Genomic DNA, 22,930 nt, shown 5'->3' with positions numbered 1-22,930 from the left:
CCTCCTACCTCCTGCTCTTGCCTACATACGAATCCGTACTTTCTGTTTATTTTAAAGATTACGTAGGAAATTGTAGAATTCCCCAACTTAACTTAACTTTATCGGATAATTATTTAAAATTTTATTTATCTCATTGTAAAAGCATTTTCTTTCAATAAGAGTGGATACAAAAGTCATTATTTATAACTACGAACTACCACTGCTACAATAATTTTCTACGGTTTTAATTTTTTTAGCTTTACACTGTAACACTCATAAAGTAGGGTAGGTAAAGCAAATCTAGTGTTAGGATACTCCGTGCCTCACTCATTATCCTTTTTCCTAGACATTGCGTCTAGAGTGACGCGACTCAACGCCGAATGAACTTTACATAGTAATTTGCAAGCAGTTCTTTCAACTTAACAATTTTCTTTCTGAAATTTTCCTTAAAATTACCTCAATTTTGAACCTAGTACTACCTACAATTTAATAAGCTTACTTAAGTATTTAGGTTATAACAATATAATTTACGCTAACATTCATTTAACCTAGTTTCTACGTACAACCGTAGACGTGCTACGGCGTAGCGCTAGTGCTACAGTAATCTCTACTGTGTTAAATGAAATACATTATAATTATGAATTTAATTTTCATATTTCATATTAAAATTAATATAAAATTAAGATATATTTTATATACATTATATGTATTTTAAATATGAAACTTTATAAATAGAAATTATGAATTCGTTTTTTTGTATATGTAAGCTTATATTATAATCATAAGCTTAATGATTGATCACAAGCTGTCACGCTTACATTACTAGTGCCCCTACTAGTGCCCCTACACCACCAAGTCGTGGACACAGGCTACTAATAAATAAAGAAGAGAACGCAGTCACTCCGTAAAACACTACAATACATAACATAAAATACCGGTTTCCATACATATTTCATCCTGGACCGCGCCAATCAATTACAGGCAAACAAAGAAACGGTTAGGCTACCATTTGTTGAGCCGACGTGACTGGAATAATGTAGGGTAGTTAACCAACTTCAAAGAAACTGAATATTGATTTTGAAATGCATTATTCATTTTATTTTAAACTTGTTTTAATTGTAACTTTGCCTATTTAGCCAAATGGAAAAAAATGGGAATTGTGTATGACACGCGTGATTGTCGAGGCCGTCATGACGCAGTGGCAGAAGCGTGCGACTGTAAACGCGCGGATTGGGGATTCAATTCCCACCAGGGGATATGAATTATTATTTATGCATATTTTCATTTCCTTCACTCTAGTAACGCGCGTGGAAGCTGAAAAAAAGACACACATAACACATTTTAAGTGCAGAAGGGAAATCTGACCGCAGGTACAGTGATTTACATCGAAAAGATTAAGGTTTTCATTTTCCAGTAATTTTTTTTTTTCAATTTATAAAAGTGTTGGTATAAATAATCCGTCAATCAACACACAATAACAGTCTTAGACGAAGTTACCCTACACTTTTTAAAATGTAGGTTCACGCAATGGTCATGTATCAAAATTTTAATCGGGTAACGCTGAAAAGCTAGTGTCAAGACACTCCGTCCCCTGCACATTGTCCAATTTACGTGTGATGAGTGGCGGAACTGAATGCCGCACTTTGTCTTTTTAAGAATTCGAGAAGAACATCGAGTGTACATTGAACCCACAGCCGTTGCGTTTACTGTCACACGCTGTGCCTCAAAAAATAAATAGTCATACGAGTACTATATACTCATATTCTCTTTTTAAATCATTTATATAGAAATCCCGGGGGATTGTTCGAAAAGCTTTGAATGCATCTAAACAGGGAAGTTCTTTTGAAGATTTTTTTCTTAAGCGTGAGACCTTTTGTAGAGTCAGTTTTCAGTTAGTCAGTTCTTAAAGTGGGCATGAGATATAAACATGATTTAATTTGCACAATAGAAGGAAAAGTTGGCGGAAAATAAAGAACGGAGTGTCATGTTCAATCTGTACTAATACTCTAAAATTTAAGTTTGTTTAGTTGCACGTGTTAATCTCAGGAACTGATGCCTTAAGAATTATTTTCGCATTGTCTAGTCCATTTATCAAGGAAGGATATCGGCAATATTGTTTTTTATTTAACTCACTCTTTTTATTTAACTTACTCTATAAAATTTACTTATAAAACGTTCACTCTAAAATCTATTTAGTTACTTTGGTTTCAGCAAAATCGAATCCACAACCTTCAAAGTTTGAATAACCAATCCACATCCAACGTGAAACGATAACACTGAAAGTTAAAACTTATACTTTGCTATGAAAATTTTTTTTGCAATTCAAATAGAGTCAACTCTCGGAACTTTGAGAAATATTTGCATATTTTTTTTTTTAATTTTAAAACTGCGCTCAGTTTTTGTGTTTTTAAGGTTGATTTATTGAAGCATGTAAGTTTTAGGATTTAAATAGGCGATGGTCGTAGGTTTGATTTCCAATCAGGTGACGATTATATTTCGATAGTTTTTTTTTCGTTTCCTACGAAAATTCCGAAAATCATTTTTTTAGTACTCCCCTACACTCTTAACCTATCTACATTATTAGCTTCACGATGTATCTTGCAGAGAGCGGGGTAGGCAGAGGGAACCTGAGAACCTAGTGTTAGGAAGCTTCTGTGCCCCACTCTCCGCCAAATCTTGGCGGTATTTCTCGTTGAATGATATTGAGCACACGCTTGTGTAGCTTTTATAATTAACAATTATATTAATTTTTCCACCATTCGTAAGACAACAACACAAGCAACGTGTAATACTGCAACTCAAAACGTAATTTCTTTAAATTGAGCGTTTTAAAAAAATATAAAACAGAGTAAAGTATCACTACATTTTAAGAATTATTAGACAATTTTTTTAAAATGTTTAAAAAAATAGTCTAATAATTCTTCGCTAATAATTCTAATAATTCTTCGCGTTGAGGATCAAGCTGAAAGTCTGCAGTATCTTTTTTTTTTAATTGGGAACTTATAATAAAAATAATGAAAAGAGTTCGGAAAATGGTAATTTATATGTAGGTATATCACAACAAAATCTATTCACAAATTTTTATTTGTAGTTTATTTCATACAAAATAATAAAAGTGCATACTCTCACAAACTTAAGTTTGTCAATTTTTATAAGTTACGTTTCAGTTGACCTACGACCGTGAAAAATAGTACGGAACCCTTAGTCCACGACACGGACTTGCACTTGACCGGTTTTTTCTTACAACAAACATGTTGAAAATGTGTAAGACGTAAAATAAAAGAGCGAATACTGCAAAAAGCAATTCATTTCATACAAAATTACACTAGTTACGTGTAAAAAAAAGTAACGGAAACGACACGGAAATGCCAACGTTCAAATCCCCAGGTTAAATATCTCAAAAAGTACCGAGCGATGCAGTCTTTTTCTAACTAATGGAGGGTCGACCTAAATGCACGCAGACAAAAGCAGGTTATCTTCACGTTGCGTGTTTACTTTCACGCTTTTGTAACGACGTGTTAAATGATCTATACATGACTCTGTGAAGAGATTCTTTTGGATGATTTGGCACTATTTTCACTACATCTATACTTTAACGATGTTGTCATGGCGCATATGGCTGTAAACAAGATGGTTGTGGGTTCGATTCCCACCCGGGAGCATGAAATATTTAATATTTTCATTTCCTCACTGTGATAACGAGGCAAAGCGCGGCGTTGTGTTCCACCACTCAACACGCCATGCCTCAAGAATTCGATGGAAAGTGGGAAATGGAAGTGTCAGAAGCTAAATGCTGAAGAGTTTATTTGGTGAAACGCGTTAATCTCAGGAACTACTTGTCCGAATTGAAAAAAAAGTAACGTCAAACGTCATATATAGTTCAGCCTTGCCTGCGGTGAGAGTGACCACGGCAGATACACAATTCTTAATTATCCATCTTCACACTGTATATCGTACACAGCAGAGTAACCAAAGGCAACCTGTTAAAAAACTGCATTCCCCACTTTCCGCTTCATTTTACGAGGCATTACGTGTCAAATGGTGGAACTCAACGCCAGCCTTTTGCTTTGGTACCAGAGCGAAGGAAGAAATAAAAATATTAATAAATAAAATATTAATATATTAATTTCGATCCCTAGTCGAGGAAGTGAAATATTTATTTACGTTTATATTTCCATTCAACACGCAATGCCTCCAGAATTCGGCAGAAAGTGGGGAACGTAGTGTCTTAACACTAGGTTACCTCTACCTACCCTGCTGTGTGCGGGATACAGCGTGAAACTGATTTTTTTTGTATAAAAACTAATTATAATTCGTGATGAATATAAAACTAAATAAAATAATATTGTTACTAAAGTGTATTATATTCATTCTGAAAATATCCTGACTACGGCCACTGCGATATCATGTACTATATATTATATTCATAGTTTATTCCGCACAGCAAGGGAGGCAGAACGTAGTGTTAAGACACTCTGCTCTTCAATTCCGGTTCGATTTTGAGGCTTTACATATAAACTATCAGAATTAAGCGCCGCGGTTGCTCATGAGAAAGTGGAGAAGTAAAAATTAATTGATACATGCGATGGGACTGCCCACTGCGACACGAAGGTCTTTATACGATGTAATACAAAGATGTAAGATATTTGGTTTTGCTCTCTGAAACCTTGGCAAATAGGCAGCCTCTAGCAAAGAGGTGTAACCCTTAATTAAATACAATTAAAACAGTTTATTTTCTTATATTCTCCATATAATTATGAATTAGAAAACATAATAGAATTAAGAAAATATCTCATCTTCTGTATTCGCTCCGGTAACGAGGCAAAGCAAAGCGACGAGTTCCGCCACTCAACACGCAATGCCTCTTATTCACTTTACATAACTTACTTTTCCTTAATTGTAATTTCATTAAATACTAGGGTTCCCTTGCGGTTTTGCTTGCTTGGGAAAATATATACATTATTTTTTTTGCCTTCAGACTGTATTCCACATTTTTGTTTTTTAATTTTTTTTCCCATTTTTTTTTTCTTTTTTTCAAGGTTTCAAGGTTCAAGGACCTTTTCACAAACCAGCTAACTCTGTGTGCGTGAATTCTACAAGAGTTTTTTATTCGGTAGAAAATAGGGAACGAACTGTCATAAATCTACTTTCACTCTGCATATCCTGCTGTGTGCGGGATACAGCGTGAAGAGGTGCCAAAATAGTAATATAATTCGTGCAGACTACTTAGACACGTCCGTTCTCGTGCTCCCGTTGTTTCCAGTGTCCGCCAAACTCTGAGGCATTGCGTATTAAGTGGGGGTTTCTAACGCTTTAGCAGAGACGTAAATACGAAAAAATTGAAAGATTAATGAGAACACAACCAAGTGTTAAAATACTCCGTTCTCCACGAACCACATAGATTTCCAGACATTACATGTTGAATGGAACTTAACGCCGCACTTTAAATAACCGTCGCGTTTACAGTCACGTCTCAACACGTTCATATATAACTATCTATAATTTATTATAATCTAAAAACTACGGTACCCTAAAGCGAGATGCAGCATCCGCAATGGATATCAGCCAAGATCTCAAGAAAACCGGAAGATGGTAGACGCCAACACTGTTATCACCAAAATGAACTATTTAAATAGATTACAGACTATTTGCCAACGAGTGTGATCTATTTTTTTTTATATTTATCTTATTGAAAGAAAATAGAGATAGGGGCACAGGGTGATAACGTCTGATTGTAAAGATAGTAAGGTGAATAACGCGCAGCGTTGAGTTCCGCTACTCAATACAAGTTGACGGAAATGAGGGAGGGAGTGTTTAAGAGAGTAGTAGAGAGTAGCTATTAAGTTTCTCCATTGACTTTTTTGGGTTCCGTACCCAAAGGGTAAAATAGGACTCAATTACTAAGACTTCGCTGACCGTCCGTCCCTCTGTAACCAGGCTGTTTCTCATGAACCGTGATAGTTAGACAGTTGACATTTTCAGAGATTATGCATTTATATTGTTTCTATAACATAAAATACAGGATCAACCAACTATTTAAAGAGGCTCTCATACAACAGCCAACCCAAAGAAAAAAAATTTGCCTGTTTGCTAACACTTTTATCCGGAGAGTGATTTATACCTGAGTGAGTGAGTGAGTTAGTATACCTTTTTTAAGTTTCATCACTTCACTTTGCACACTCACTCCGTGGTCATACGTGGTCACACGCGGTGGTCGACTAAGACGAGAATTTTCTGCCACAATTATTATATCAAATTACCGTCAAAGCTTTCTGAGCTGCCTCGCATACTTAAGAACTTATCATAATTTTATCTACATTATTTGTTTTTCACCGTTTTAAAATAAATCACGGTGTTCAGTAGCGCCACGCAATGTCTCGAATTTGGAAAGGGGGGAAGGACCTCGCCACCTACATAACGTAATTTAATATGAAATGAAACACACACCACGGTATCATCAACAAATTTGAATATACAGGATGTTCACTGAAACCGTCTTTGTGTTTTAAAGTTTTTTTTAACAAATTCTATAGGCAGAATATCTATTAGTCACTTTTTAAATCTCCTATTAATTTCCATCTAATCTCTAGCAATTTTGTAAGCTATTGTTTGTGTGAAACTCATCATTTTTTGTTAATAAAGTTGTATGAAAGAACGACCTATATTGTTAGATATGTTATAAAATAGTCTCTAATCTGTTTGATCTGAGGTCGTGGCATAGTGGCACAACTTGTGGCGGTAAGCGCGACGGTTGTGGATTCGATTCCCAGACCGAGGAAATGAAATGAAATCATTTCCCCCAGATGGGAATTGAACCCACAACTGTCGCGTTTACAGTCCCGCGCTACGCCACTCCACCATGACTATTCTTTTTATAAAATGAAATAAAATTAAATATATTAGTAGTAATTTAGTGAATGTCAACCACAAATGGCTCGAGGCGTGTATTTTACTAAAGAAAATTACAATTTGAATAAGTTGTAGTTTCTGAGTTGATTGAAATGTTAGAATTTCTGATAACTGTCAAGGCGCAGCTATATGCTAAGTGAACGAGGATTACAGGTTCGATTTACATTCAGAGATAATTTTATTGTATTTGCGTTACTTACGTTTAGTTAGTCAATCGGTTGAGATCGCAGTTGTTTGGATGTGTCTTAATGGGAATAGAGTGACTTATACGGGATACTAGGTTCCCAGGTTCCCTCTGCCTACTGTGATATATGCAGGATAAAATAAACTAAAAACATAACATTTTAAAATTGTGTGTTGAATTCAGCCTGACACGTGTATGTATAATAATTACAGCAATTACAAATACAATATATTTAAATTTCTATATTGTATTTTTTTATTGAACGCAAGACGCTTACGCTGTACAGCGAGAAGCTGAAAAAGATGTGAAAAAAATCCTTCTACTATTAACTAAATGAGAACAGTCGTGGCGCAGGCCATCAGGGTGTGGTATGGGTTTGATTACCCTTGGTGCCCGCTGCCTGGCCTGCTAAGTGCGGGATACAGCGTAATGCTAACAAAAACTTTCTAGTCAGTCAGTCACTCACAATCTACTGAACCTACACATGTATGATCAGTGAGATGTCTGACCGTAGACGTGACGGTTGTGATCTCGATTTCTGCTCGGAGGGCAAACGGAGACATAGCGCGGTGTGGAGCTCCGCCACTATGCACACAATGTGAAAATTGGAGTGAAAAGTGGGCAAAGAGTGTCTTAGCACTAGGTTGCCTCTGTCTGCCTTGTATTTACGTGACACATAGTGAAGCTACAAAAATAACATGTAAAAAGGTAATATTGTGTTCAATGTTTAAATATTTTTTTGGCAATTGATATAAGTAGCAGTTTGTGATTCAATTCCCGCAAAAAAGTAGTAGCTTTGATCGAATTATCAATACCTATTAAATATTTCATTTTGTCGAGTGGGAATCGAATCCACAACCATCGTGTATACAGCTGCACGCTCGTGCCGCTACAACACGACTTGCCTAAAGAGATACGTCAGTAGCACTTAAATGCCTACGGCGTAGCGTCCACAATATCCCCAAACATAAAATATGTTAACGATATATAATGTATAGCTTGTACTTGTGACTTCGCTCGTGTTGTCAAATGGAAATAACTAATAGTATTCTGTGAAACATTCTATATTCCCGAGGTAACTTTGATCCTTCCAATAGTTCCTGAGATTAGGTAATGAGGCTAAACAAATTGTGCAGTTTCATAATATTAGTCTTTTTTAGCGTCACGTTGTATCTAGCTATCACACAGCAGGGTATGCAGAGGGAACCTAGTGTTAAGACACTTCATTCCGGAGTCATTGCGTGTTGAGTGGTGGAACTCATCGCCGCGGTCGCCTCGACAGAGACCAGAACGAAGAAATAAATATATACAATATTTTATTTGCTCGAGTGGGAATTGACCCCACAAACTGTAGCGTTGACAGTCGTCTTTAACGAATAATTATTTTAATTTGTACTAAGAAAAAAATTATAATTAACATTTTTTTTTCTTAATATTAATACATACAAACATTACATATATGAAAATACACATACCCTTAAAATCAATTTAAACCTAAAAATCGCTGAGAAGGGGCTGTAGTGGCGCAGCGGCACAGAATCCCACCGTAAAATGGTTGTGGGTTCGATTCCACTCGTAGGAATGAATTGTATTCATTTGCCTTGCTCCGGTAACAAGACAAAGCACGGCGTTGAGTTCTGCTATACAACGCGCCATGCGGGCTTGACTCGATCGGGCAAAATGTATGAAATTGTGTGTTTAAGCAGCCTACTCTGCTATAAACGGGATACAACGTGAGATATGAATACATACAGACACAAAGAAATTTCTCATATCGTATTAAATATAACATTTTCAACATATACAGTTGTTTCTGTATGTATAAGCAATACATGAATACATTAAAATACAAATATATAAGTGTGCGAGCCATACAAAGACCCCTCCAATATTAACGTAGAGCTAGACAAAAGATTTTACAACTTCAGGCTCATGAAGCGCAACAGATTAAAAAGTTCACATATATTTTATATCATATTACGATTTTTTGGTCTGTATGGGATTGTATGGAACATATTATATGTTAGAATCCAGGTGTTTCGACTAGTATTGTATAAAAAATTTAAGCGCATCCGTGCTACGTCAAAATGGCTACACAAATCTACTTACTACTTCTGCTATCGCAATCCAGTGCTGGGAACAAAGAAACTCGTACCCGCCACCCCTACCATATGTAGAAATAAAAAAAATCACATTTAAAAATTGGCAACACTCTATATGTATAAAAAATGATATAAAATATTTAGAAAATCAAAAATTCACTAAAAAGAGCTACGAACGGTGTGACCACAACCGAGTTTATTATTTAACCAATTAAATTTCCAGTTATTTGGCAATTAACAAGTAATTATAATCAATTGGTTCATATTATTTAATTTTTCTTTGTTTTTTTTTATTATGTAGAGACAGAGAAAGCGCACCGCCTCCGTTGAGAGCACGAAGCATACTGAAGCCTGAACTCTGCAGGGCTGTATGCATTGATTAGGCGTAGCTCAGTCCATACGTTTGTCTCACTCACTCCCATATATCTTTTTTCTCCTTCCCCCGCACGGAGAGACGGTAGAAATGAATTTTGGCATCGCAAATGCTCAATGGTTCTCAACATTAGTGAATTTTATTACTATATGTGTTTTTTTTTAATCAATATTTATATTTTTAAAATTGTTTCCATTGTTTTATACGGAATTCTAGAAAGTATTTTTTTTATCAATTTTTTATATGGAGCGTGCGAGCGAGCACTAGCCCCTAGCAATCAATTAACATCAATCTAATATGTATGTTAGTTCAGCAAAATCTACTTAACTCCGTTTAATGGAACATTGCAGTAATAAATTGCGTTATATGTTATTACATCCTCTGTATTGCATAGTATCTTAACATAGTGATTGGTCCCTAGAAATAACAGAAAGTCCAATAAAACGTTAACTTTAATTAGGTAAAGTTATTTAACTATACTATAAATACTTTTTACTTGCGGCTTCGCGTGGTCAACTGGTAATAACTAAGAATTGTGTATGACACATGATACATTTCAAAAGCTACGGACTGCTAGTTAACTAAATGACAATCATAAATATAGCCTACATTTTTTCTTAATATTTTGTTTGGAATTTAGTGTAAGGACACTTCGTTCTCATTAAGACACTTCCGTTCTCCATTTTCCGATGAATTCTAGAGGCATTATGTGTTGAGTGGCGGCACGCAATGCCTTGCTTTGCGTAACCAGAGTGAGAAAACGAAGTTATGAAATATTTCATTTACTCGAGCGAGTATCAACACCACACAGTCCTGCCCTGCGCCATGACTGGCCTCTCGATAAGTGGTTAATGTAATACAAAAAGAATATTTCATCTAAAAAGAAGTAGTTCCCCAGATAAGCTTTCAATCAATCTAATTGTTTAACTTTATAGTATTAATATAGAGTAGTATAGATTATTAGCTTTTTTTAATAAATTATATATCTCTACAGGCTCTATTCCTAACTAAAAATCTTGTTTTTGCCAAAAATATTTTCGTGTACGTTTCAAGTAAAATTCTTCAAGCCATGAATGATTAAGTAAGTTAACCTATTTTCCGTTTCAACGTTGTTGGATGGAAAAAAATCTGTAACTTTGAGAAACATAGTACAACGCACTGATTATTACATACATACATTTTTATGATTCATATTATGGGCTGAACCGATTTGGATGAAACTTATAACGTTTGCAATATATTGTGTAATTTATCTCTGCACGTACACAGATATATACTCGAGAAAAATGTATTCGTTTTTTTATCTTCACACTGTATAGGCAGAGGAACCTAGTGCTAAAGGGGTGTCTTCTTTTCTTACATTTTGTCTAATTTTCCTGCTGCTACTTATTATAAGATTTAATTTTAATTTTATATTTATATTTTATTCATGCAACACACAGGGTCAGAAAAAATTCTCCTGCAAGTTTATATATTCAATCTAAAACTCGTACTACAGTAGAACATACATAGTCCCATGGGAATCAAATATCCCTAATAATCGTAATTTTGAAGTAAGCAAGTCAAATCACTAACGAACTGACCAGGAGTAGGTCTAGAGTTCATTTGTACGCAGTAAAAGTTAGAGCGAGAGGTATAACAGTAATCTCTCCATAGTTTGATAAAACACTTCGGCCTGTCTAAATAGAATTACTGGTTTGAATTAAAAAAATATTTGTTTCTGTTGGATAGTCTATCTACGTAAGTGTTCAGACACTATGCAGCGCTTAGAATGTGTGTGTTATGTATCAACAAAAATAAAATATATTATATGAACAACACAATTCATATTGTTTCATACATAATTGTTAGTTATACTTCACCCACGTGGGTGAGGCAGCAGGCGGCACCCAGTAGTTCTATGCAGTGACTATGTCTTGCGAGACGTGGTGGTTGAATTTAACGTCACGACGCCACAACCGTCTCTAGATGCTGAGCCCCTTACCAGAGAGAACCAGAGAGACATCACACATAGTGCACCAACACGTACATTATTTTTTTGTAGATAGAGAATCAAACCCACAGTTTTAGTCGCAGTTGTTTGCAATCGCACGCTTGTACCCCTGCATTGGTGGTATTTAAAGCAGGTGAATATAAAAAAAAACATTTTACGTAAAACAAAGTGGTTTATCTGCATGTTCCTAACTTAAGAACATATTATGCTGTAAAGTTTTAAGTAGTGGAGTGTCCATTATTTTTAATATTTACATGAAAACAAAATGCACTTAATAAAACGCTTTATGCATTCTCTGTATAGAAACAATTATAAACCGTTAGGTTACTCAAAAATTCATTACCTGACTAGGAATCAAACCCACAATCGTTTCCCAAGCACTGCCCGAAGCCTGTTTTTTACTGACATGTTTCAAAATTTCTTTACTACACTAGTCTCAAGTTGTTTAATTTTCTCGCTGTGATGTGCAAGCTTGAGACTGTGCCTAGTATACTGTACAAAATTGAACCTACAACCATCATCCACAGTCAAACATCGTACTACGATGACGTTATTCTATGCATTTATTTACGATTTTTCTCTTTTTTGTTCAAACCCGCTACGCCGTAGCAAAATGCTACGCTTAGTACATTCATATTGTGGAGTTTGTGTATTTCAATTTCCGGTATCGAGAGGTTCATTGTCTATTTAAAATATTAATTGTTAAATGCTCTTTTTTGTTTGTTACTCTATTTTTTTTATTTAGTGATGTGTCACTGCAGAGTTGGTAGCTGCGTGCCAGAATAAGATATAGGTTTATTTATAGTTTCGCGTCGTATCCCGCATATAGTATGATAGGGAGAGGGAGCCTAGTGTAAAGATACTTTTTTCTCCACTTTCCCCTCCTTTTCCGAGACATTGCGTGTTGAGTGACAGAAAACAAAGCCGCGCTTTGTATTGTTACCAAAGATAAACTCTTTTTATTAAAGTTGGTTACACAGTTAATATTTTCAAAAAGAAATTTGAACTCATAATACTCATGTATTCTATATCTCAACAATGAATAGCTACGCGGCGTAGAACGCCGAAATTTGGCATGTAGGTAAGTTAGGGAGTATTGAAGATCACTAGAAGAGGACTTCTACGGAAACAAAGGTGCATGCTACGACTTGTATAAAATATATTGTTTTGACTTAGTAACAAGCGTTCCTTTTTCTTAGAAAATTGTTACTGAAACTAAAATACACGGTAAAAGATAATGTTTTCTTAGCAAATGGCTATATTGCTGGATAATATTTTGCATCGCTTGCATATTATAGTAGGGTAGACCTAGGATTAAAACACTCCGTTCTTTGTATTCTATTTAACATTACTTGCTTAGTGGCGGGACTCAACACTGCGTTTTTTATACCAGAATGGGGAATTGAAATTTATAATTATTTCAAAATTTAATTCAGGTAGCGTAACAAATAATATTAAAATGTACTTGAATCAAGAAGTTCGTTCTTAACACTAGGTTCCTTCTATCTACCGTACTTACTATATGCAGGATACAAAACCAGGACAAAGTTGTAGCTTAGAATAAAACGTTATAATTATTTGTCACATCTTATCCTACCGCATAAATAATATAAATGTAAATTATAGTCTATCAGGATGACACATAGGCTAAAATGTATATAAATATTTTGTATAACTTATACAAAATAACAAAAAATTAAACAAGTAAAGCGGCGGTAGGTCACTTGTCTTCTATATAACCCTCAATTTTTGAGGACTTCTAGATGGTTATAGCAAAAGTTGTTGACTAAAACACTTTTAGAACAAACTTCAGTGATTCTTACGCAGCTGCGTCTCGAATTAGCGCTATGTACGCGCATGGTTTTTATATTATTATTTTTTATTTTTGTCCCTTCACGCTGTATCCCGCATATAACAGGGTACGCAGTTCGGTGTTAAGATACTCCGGTCTCCGTTTTTAACACGTTTTTCTTAGGTCAACTTGTAACTATATGTTTAATAAAATATAAGATACTAATTTGACACACTTGTAATAATTGTAGCTTAGAGGACAATACAATAATATGGTATCATCGAGCTGGCCTGATGACGGAGCCAGGACCCGAAGAGTGGAACTCTTCAGAGACTACTCGAGTTAAGGCTCATATAATTTATAGCTTCAGGCACATTCTATAGAATTTCATTTAGAAGAGCAAAATATTTTTGTATCTTTATATTTTCCTTTCACGCTTTATCATACTATACAGGATAGGCAGAGAGTACCTAGTGCCAAGACACTCCGTCCTATGAATGCGTATAAATTCTAATATTGGTAGTATTTTCACATAAAATATATTCTGCATAAAAGGATTTTGATCCCTTTTTGACACGTATTCTTCATAAAATGTACTCGTATGAAAATACATTATTTAAGAAACGTAAGCATTTGGCCGAACTGATCGACGGCTTGTGTGAAATGAACTGAATATGAAAAAAGGTGTAAATAAATGTGTTTTTATATATAGAGTCAGTGGTCGTGTATTAAAATTTCAATCGAGGACGCTATATTACCCATGTGGCAGATTAGGCAGAAGAAACCCCCCCCACAACTTAACACTCCATTCCCCACGTACCGCCCAATTTTCGAGAATGGCGGAACTCAACGCCGCGTACATTGCCTTGCTACTAGAACAAAGAAATGAAAATATTTCATTCAATCGGAAATATGTTAGTACTTTTTTTTTACAATCACGCGTCACACCTATAGGTAGATATAGCACAGAGTGTCAAGTCACTCCATTTTCGCCGCCTAAGATTTTATACAGATATAGCGTATTAAAATTAAATATGACATTTATATGTATAATCAGTCACCCTCTAGTATATGAACCCACAATCATCGTGTTTACAGACACCCATATTCCCACTGGGTCTCTTTGGCGTCTTCTATGCTATACATGTATAGTATATAAATACTATATATTATATAGGAAAAGTCGGGTAGAAACACAAACATCTAAATACAATTCCCAAAACGCTCGTAAATAAAGGCCATATTACCTTCGTGGTTGTGTAGCGACAGCAAATAAGATTTTTTAAATTTATTTATTTTTATAATAAGCGAAGTGGTGAAGTAATAGCAGAGTGGGCAGGGAACCTAGTCGCAATTTTTGAGAACCTACGTATTAAGTGGCAGGAATTAATGTCTGAATATACATTCGTACATATACGCGGAAATAATTTCATGAGAAACAGATCTTCTCCTGCACAAGAGCAGATGGACGACTAGAAATCTTTGAAGGAACCTTAAAAAGGTAGTGACATAAATTTTTAATTCGGTCGTGGCGCAATGTTACAGCATCAGTCTGTAAACGCAACACTTCGGGTTTTGTTTGTTTTTATTTCCTCGCACTGGTAGAAAGACTAACCGCGGCGTTGAGTTTCACTAATCAACACTTCGTAGCAACGTGTTAATTACTGGACATCGTGAGTGGGGTGTCTTAACACTAAATTTCCTTTTCTATCTGAAGGACACAGTTCCTAGCATACAAAATTACATTAAAAATAGAAAAAAATGTTTTTCTACTAACGCTACACATAGTGACAATCTGTTTGTCTATTATTAAATAAATTCCATTCTCACTGTACATGACTCCTAATACTATGTACATAAGATCTGTATTGTCTTGAAAAATTTCACTTATTTTCAAAGGAAAAATAACCTTATGTCAAAAAGAATAAGGTATATAAAGTTTCTATCAAAATATTGATATGCTTTTGAATTGAGTGAAAGACAAATATTAGGTAGTTTTTCTTAGCTTCACGCTGTATCCCGCATGCAGGCAGGTTGACAAAGGGAACCTAGAGTTAAGTTCCCTCTATTTACTTAACTACTCTGGTAAAGAAATTTAGTGATCTAAGACAAAGCGCGGCGTTAAGTTCCACCACTATACAATATACAATGCATCGAATTAGGACAGAAAGAAGTGACCGGAGAGTCTGTTCTAACCATTCTATGCAGAATAAATCATAATTAAAAAAGTGTACTTTTACCGTCGTGGCGCAGTCAGTGGCGCAGCGTCTGACTGGTATGGCAGTTGTGGGTTCGATATAACCTCGGGGTGATAAATTATTTTTCATTTCTTTGCTCTGGTAACGAAGCGATACGCGGCGTTGAGCTACGTCACTTAACACGCATACCTCGAGAATTCGGTGGAAAGTGGAGAACGGAAGTGCGTTAATGAAACGACGTATCTTAACTTTATGCTCCCAGGATCCTCTCTGCTCACCCTACTAAGAGCTGGTAACAATGTGAATCTAAAAAGGTTCTCGGCTTCATTCTAATATGCATATTGCGCAAATCTTATTGAACAATTCTGTCTATTAATGAAAACCGCATTAAAATCCATTGCGTATTTTCAAAGTTCCAAGCGTGTATAGCTACCCAGCGAATTTGTTTTATACTGTGTAGAGAATCATAATTATGTTATAACAATTGAAAAATTTTAGGTACCTACTCGTGTAAGACTTTTTCTTCCTAAAAAATAATATTATGTTTTAATCTTGTATAAAAAGGTTCTTTTATACTTTACTGAATAAAAACAAAAGGATTTTTCTGAAGACCGTCGTAGCGCAGTGGGTCAGCGAACGAATGTAAACGTTCCCACTCAGGCATATTAATTCATGGTCAGGTCATCTGATGGTAAGTGATCGCCGCTACCCACGACCATCACATTCACAGTCTCGCACTGTGCATATAGCATTTTGAACATATAATAAAACAAATAATAGAAATAATATGAAACAAAATATATATTAATATCCATACGTTCCGAACGCTTTGCGGGATATGGACGGTGGTATGCGGAAAGGAAGAATATATCTCAATAAAACTCGTAACGACAAAAACGCGGTGTTGAGATCTACCAGTAAACACGAAATGTCTCCAGAATTCGGCGAAAAGTTGGGGACGTTAGTGTTTTAATGGGAACGGAGTGTCAAAAATAATAATAGTAATCAAAATCGGGATCGAATTGCGAAACGGAGTCTCTAGTGGGTGATGCGTGGGGAGCGTCTTGGCGTTGCATATTGAGTAGCATAACTGAACGCCGCAGTTTATGCTATAACCGAAGGGAGAAAATAAAAATAATCCATTGCCCCGAGTGGAAATAGAACCTACAACCGTCGCAACTTCAGACAGACGCTGTGTAAATAAAAAATATATTTTCTTGAAAGCATTTACTTTTAATATAATTTACATGTGAGTTCATTCCACTGTGAATGTTTCATTTGAAACTTTGTTTTTAGGATTCATTTGTTTAATACTTTCCTCTTAGTTATGCAATGTCGGTGACTTAATTAAATTTATTTTTTGCCACTTTTTATTTATAATTCGATTGAAATAAAACAAAAACAAAAAAAAAGTTAAGGGAAACTTGCCAAAATATAATAATAAAAATTAAATCAGTTATTCCGTTTCTCAGATAAGCGTGAACCTCGTACATAAAGCACAGACAAATAGACAAAATTTTAAAAAATCATTGTTTTGGGTTCTTTTACATTATTAAGGGCTACATTTTTTTTCATATATCTTTTTGTCAGATTTTATTATCAGTATAGGTATAGATTTTAAAATTATATGAAACTTTAGTTTTTAGTCTACAGTTGATGTTAAACAAATAGAGTTATTAAAAGTTCAAAAGACGAAAATAATCTAGATTAGTAAATAAATATTTGTGTAATTCGAATGGGCGAAGTCACATGCTTAATTGGTGGCTACAGTTGGGGCTACACTAGGCAGTAATTTGGCATTAAAACTTTACATTCGTTATGTTTCTTTCGCAAACATTTTATCATATATTTTCTTTCTTTCTCTTATGTACATTTTTTATATATATAGATATAGGTAATAGTTACATATTTTGTAGTAGATAATATTCTACATGCGGGATTTCGCAAATACCGAGAACCCGCGGGATTGACAATTCGTAGTCCTGCCAATACCGACATTGAATACATGCTGCGGGATTAGAAGCTCTTATACTAACACGGCAAGTCAAATATAACTTGTAATAAGAGGATGTACCTCTCTCGCATAACACCGTCACGTCAAAGTTTAACCGTCTGCAATTCATTTGGGAAATAAAGCTGTTTACATACAATTGTAAATGCCCATATATGGAATGAAACGCACGCACGATACATGTGGTTTAGGCTGATTTTGATTGGAATATTATATTAGGATGAGAGAGGCCTGGGTTCAATTTAATGTTGGATTTTTTATAAGAAATAAGAAATAATAGGCAGAGAGGACCTAGTGTTAAGATTGTTACCTACCTACCTATATTCAGCCCAATTACCAAGACATTGAGTATTGAGTCTTCTTCTTATTCTATCTATTTATTCTATCTATCACTTATTCTATCTTTTTTATGCAATACTTGGGTATACAGCAGGATATAAAGTAGAATATAGACTCACTATCACATACAAGCAAATTTTTCAGATAATTTTAGCAATATTGATCGTTATAATAGATTTTGTTGTTTTAGGCCTCTCTCATATATTTACTTTTCATTACACGAACGGTTTGTTTTTAGCAATTATATTATGTATACTGAAGCTTGTTATTTAACCGACTTCAAAAAAGAGAGTTATCAGTTCGACATGTGTGTATATGGTATTGAAGGAATTGGATTATAGGAACCTAGTGCTAAGATTGTTTCACACTTTCCGCCAAACTTTCGAGAGTGGTGGAACTCTACGCTGCATTTTGTCTTCTTACTAGCTGCAAATAAATTATTTCCCTCGTGGAAATCAAACCCACAATTGACGTGTTTATTGTCTCCGTGCTGCGCCACGACAGCATCATCTTTCTTTTCTTATTATTTTAGGATAGGTAGAAGCAGCCCAGTGTTAAGCCTCTTCTCTCGTTCACTCATCGACTCGAGGCATTTCGTGTTGGGTGGCAGAACTCAACGCCGCGCTTTGCCTCGTTACATGAGCGAGGAAATCAAAATATTAAATGTTAATTACCGCGAGTGGGATTCGCACTCATCCTGTTAGAAAAGCTACGGCATTGAGTTTTACCAATCAACATGCAATATTATAGAAATTGGGGGGAAATAGAGTGCTTTAACACTAAGTTTCATCTGTCTTCTTTGCTATATTGCAGAATACAGTGTAAAACTAAAAAAAAATGTAGGACTTAATAAAGGGAGGAGAAGGAGAAGGAGGAAGTGTACACGGAACCCACACAACCACTCACAAATTAACACAAAATCACTATTTAAAGCAAAATCTCAATTATTCTCTACCATTATACACGTGCAACTAATTACGTTATCAAATATTCAAACGCTTATTAAAATTTGGTCAAGCTGATTTAGACTTTATATTTATAACAATAAAGTCCAAATGAATGATATTTCTTAAGGAGTTTAGGGTACTGTGTGAATTTCAAAATATTTAAGCTATAGGATAACGGATACAATTTCACAATGTATATGTATATAAAAGATTTATGTATGTATAGATATAAGTAATTAACACCGTACTGGTACAGTGGGAGCGTCTTATTATCGATTCCATTTCGCTGTTGTTGTGTTGTTTTCGTTTGGGACCTAGTGTTAAGAACCTTTTGCCTATGTGTGCGAGATACAGCGTGAAACAAAAAAAAAGTTTAAACTATGTGTAAATCAAAAACTTAAACAAAGCTCAGAAGAAACCGAAAGCTCTATCTCCATTGTAAGTTACGTCAAAGTAATTCATCTAAGTTCAGACAAACTTGTATCATGTTACAGTTCGGTACAGTTCGGTTTGAGTCACGTAATACATTAGAATACACGTTTTTTTATATCCCGCCGCAGCAGGCCAGGCAGGGTGCGCTAGGACGACCTCATACTCAACTTTGTGGTTGATAATGATAAAGAAAATAACCCGACTGGGAGTCGAACCCACCACCGTCGCGATTACAGTCGTTCCCTGTGCTCTTTTCTTTGCAGGTGGTTAATAAAAATATTTTCATTTCAATAAAAGTTTATAGAAAGTTAGTATTGTGGCGTCCGACCCGCGAAGGCCGCTACGTTTTTATTTGTTCAAATCTTGACCTATTTTCGTTCAGGTTGAAATTTCGACTTAAAAAAATTATAATGGACTAATATCAGTATTGAAATACGGCCGTGGATTCAATTCACACTCGGGGAAATGTTTATTCTTAAATTATTTTCATACCCGCCTTTTCACTTTTGGTTAACAAAGCGCGGCGTTGAGTTCCGCTAAATATTCTAAATATTAGCATTAAAATAGAAACGAATCTACTATTATAATCTTACCTTTTGAAGACATCGGAGTAGACGTCGTGTTGCTCGCCACCAGCGTTGCTATCTGTAACAAAGGTAAATTTTGGTCTTTTATTTTGTAATTTGCACGAAATCGGCATTTTTTTGTACACAAGAAGACTGAGGCGGATCCAGCCTCAAAACAGGTTGTGTGTGCCTCCTCAAATCGGCCAAGAGTGAGTCGGAGGGCTCACGATCAGTTTTCCTATTCTCCGACCTGAGAGATGACCCAAAAGTTAGACATTTTAAGTCAAATAGGGTTGTAGGCATCCCTTTCGCGCCCGCGGCTGTGATACTACACTTGGAGAGGAAACCTAGTGTTAGGACATCGATGACTCTTTGTCATTTTTTTATATAAAATATCTGACACATTAGTTAAGGGTTAAATCAGAGGATGGTTTGTAAAAAAAATGTCATGCTTAGATTTTGTTTTACATTTTTTTAGCTACACGCGTACTCCAGAGTAGGCAGAGGGAATATAGTGTTAGACACTCCGTTCCGTCCAACCCACAGCACTCAACGCAACTCATTGTCTTGTTACCAGAGAGAGAAAATGAAAATAATTCATTCTTTCGAGTGGATATCGAGTCCCTTCACAGTCTCGTTTACAGTCATTTCCTTAATTACTATATCTATTTATATTTATAAACGTACCCACTGAGTCTAGATTTTTGCCCACTCATCCCAACATTGGGTCTAGATTTTACAAGTAAAATCTAATGTAACTACAAGTTCAAAGTTCCTCGGACACGAGCAGGTCTCTTTTAAAATTAAACAATGGTTATTATAACGTTGTATTCGCCCGAGGGCTGCGTGTTTCCACTTTCTTAGTTATTTTATTTAAAATTATATAACAGATATATATTTTATTCTTACTAAACCAGACTTAAGAATAATGCTTAGACAATGGATAGAGCTCGGCGTCATAACCACCTTATTAATTTATAAAGATTATAATCAGTATGTTAAAAAGTTACAAGCTATTTTACCTTTGATATTGTTAAATTTCACACTATATATTCTGAATTTTTTTAGCGTTTAATTTTAATTCTACTATAGCGTGAAGGGATTCCCCCCAATCCCCGAAATACAATTGAACCCGCGACGGCCACTACCTACTTACTTTATCACGTCAATCTCGTGGTACAATGGACGCTTTCATAAATTCAAGTCTGTAATTAGCCGCCTGTAGCCTCCGAGCGATACACGACAGCTAAAACCGCGTTTACAACTTGAAACAACTAAGGAAATTATGTGACTTCGCTTGTAAATTTAGAGGGGAAGGTATAGACTAGGCCGTATTACTGTAAACGTGCTTGTGTAGTTAGAAAAAACGCGACGCGTACATGGGTTCCCTCTACCTATGCTGCTATATACGTGAAGCTAAAACAAATTCTTCAAATTACGAAGAGTCCACTCTGTGGTTCTCCATCTTTAATAATGTTTAAAATATAGATTAATAGGAATTACGTCATAAAAGCTTCGATACATTATATATTATTTATTGTTCGATTATGGGTTGGAGCGTGAATCCTATTTACTCTAATTATTTCATTATACTATAGAGGTTTTGAATTAGATAAAATATAATTATTCTATTCTTTGATTATTTTTTGTTATTCATATTACAATTTATTAAACATAAAATATATTATAAAGTATGAATAATATTATCGTTATAAAGAAAATCTATTATTAACTCTAGGTTCCCTCTGCCTACTCTGCTATATGCTTGAAACAGTATGAAGTTAGAAAAAAATCGTAAATTATCGCTATGTGCGGAGTACAGTGTGCTAACACCATCTACGGTATTTTTCTACAACTGTTGAAAAGCGGCTTCTTTGATGTTCATGTAGTATCAACGTTAAAAAATAGATGGCGCTGTTTTATATTATAACTGAAAGGTTCGCTTCTCGATTTTCGTACTAAAACACTAAGTTAAGTGAAAAGCTCCATAGGTGTCGCTGTATACAGTTAGACCTTTTCGGATTCGTACACTTCGATTTATACTTTTTAGTTTCTCATTACACAATTACAAAACACAATACAATTACAATTACTAACTGTACATATACAATAGTAAAATAATTTAAATTGTACGTATGATATTAAAAAAGTATTAACAAAAATCCTGTAAATCTACTAGGTAGCTCCTCTAGTGCTGCACGGGGTCGTGGGCGGCGGTGACCACCACCAGGAGACCCGAGCGCTCGTTTGCCTTGTCCTTTTTCCATAAAAAAAAAAGATAAAAAAATATTATATTTTTTAACCAACGAAAAAACTGAAGGACTGATGAATTCGATTCGTATTTACTTAAAATCGGTAGAAAAGATCTAGTGTCAAGTCACTACGTTTTCTGCTTTCCGCAAAACTCCAATCATTGATCGTGTGTTCAGTGATGGAACGGCGTTCAACGGCGGCAACTTGATTTACTCGGTAAGAAAATGTGATAGCGATCGAACACGTAACCATCGTTTACAGTCAGACAGAATAGCCAAAAACGAGAAAAAATGACACAATGCATAAAGTACGGATGGATGGAGAAATATGTCAATAAGAACTCATTAATCTAACCTTTAAGATGAACTAAAACATTAAAAATAACTACCGACTCAAATAAATTGTTTTTATCAAACATAGAGCAGCGTTGAGTTCTGCCACTCCACACGCAGTATCTCGAATATTAGGAGATATTTGACGGAAACGGAGTATCTTAGGTTATTCAGCTATATGCGTGATACTACGTGAAACTGTGAAAACGTGAAAAATATTGTAAGACTCTACAATTTCTTAAGATTACAACACGCCATTGTTTGAAACTTTTTTAATTTTATTCTTTTATTGCAATTGTTTCACTTAACAATACCGACAAGAGTCCGGTCAAGTGCGAGCCATAATTGCCCACCGAGGAGTTCGTATCAATTTTATAACTGTAATCAAAATGGAGGAGAGACCTATTTAAGTTGACCAAAAATTGCACTTATTTTGTATCAAATGAATTACAAATGTAAGTTTGTAATATTATTTTCTGCGACATACCTATACATTTCTAATTATCAGTTTTCAGATTTT

General features: G+C 35.2%; 2 protein-coding genes across 4 annotated transcripts in view; both read right to left on the bottom strand.

The window, feature by feature from the left end:
* The window catches only part of LOC146538701 (uncharacterized), a 178,520-nt gene that overhangs the window by 127,859 nt on the left and 27,731 nt on the right, over positions 1-22,930 (bottom strand). The window lies entirely within an intron of this gene.
* The window catches only part of LOC146538702 (cytotoxic granule associated RNA binding protein TIA1), a 102,325-nt gene that overhangs the window by 58,307 nt on the left and 21,088 nt on the right, over positions 1-22,930 (bottom strand). The window contains exon 2 of one of the 3 annotated variants that reach the window (XM_085187312.1): positions 19,853-19,904. In XM_085187312.1, the coding sequence (XP_085043438.1) occupies positions 19,853-19,904 (52 nt within the window). Of the gene's footprint in view, positions 1-9,479; positions 9,511-19,852; positions 19,905-22,930 lie in introns of those variants that run through there. The other 2 variants (XM_085187315.1, XM_085187313.1) reach the window with 2 other exon arrangements.

Source organism: Heliconius melpomene, chromosome 6 (genome assembly GCF_056956725.1).
Source record: "Heliconius melpomene rosina isolate 202511_hmr_F chromosome 6, ASM5695672v1, whole genome shotgun sequence".
NCBI classification, from domain to species: domain Eukaryota; kingdom Metazoa; phylum Arthropoda; class Insecta; order Lepidoptera; family Nymphalidae; genus Heliconius; species Heliconius melpomene.
This window is presented reverse-complemented; position numbering and strand designations above follow the sequence as displayed.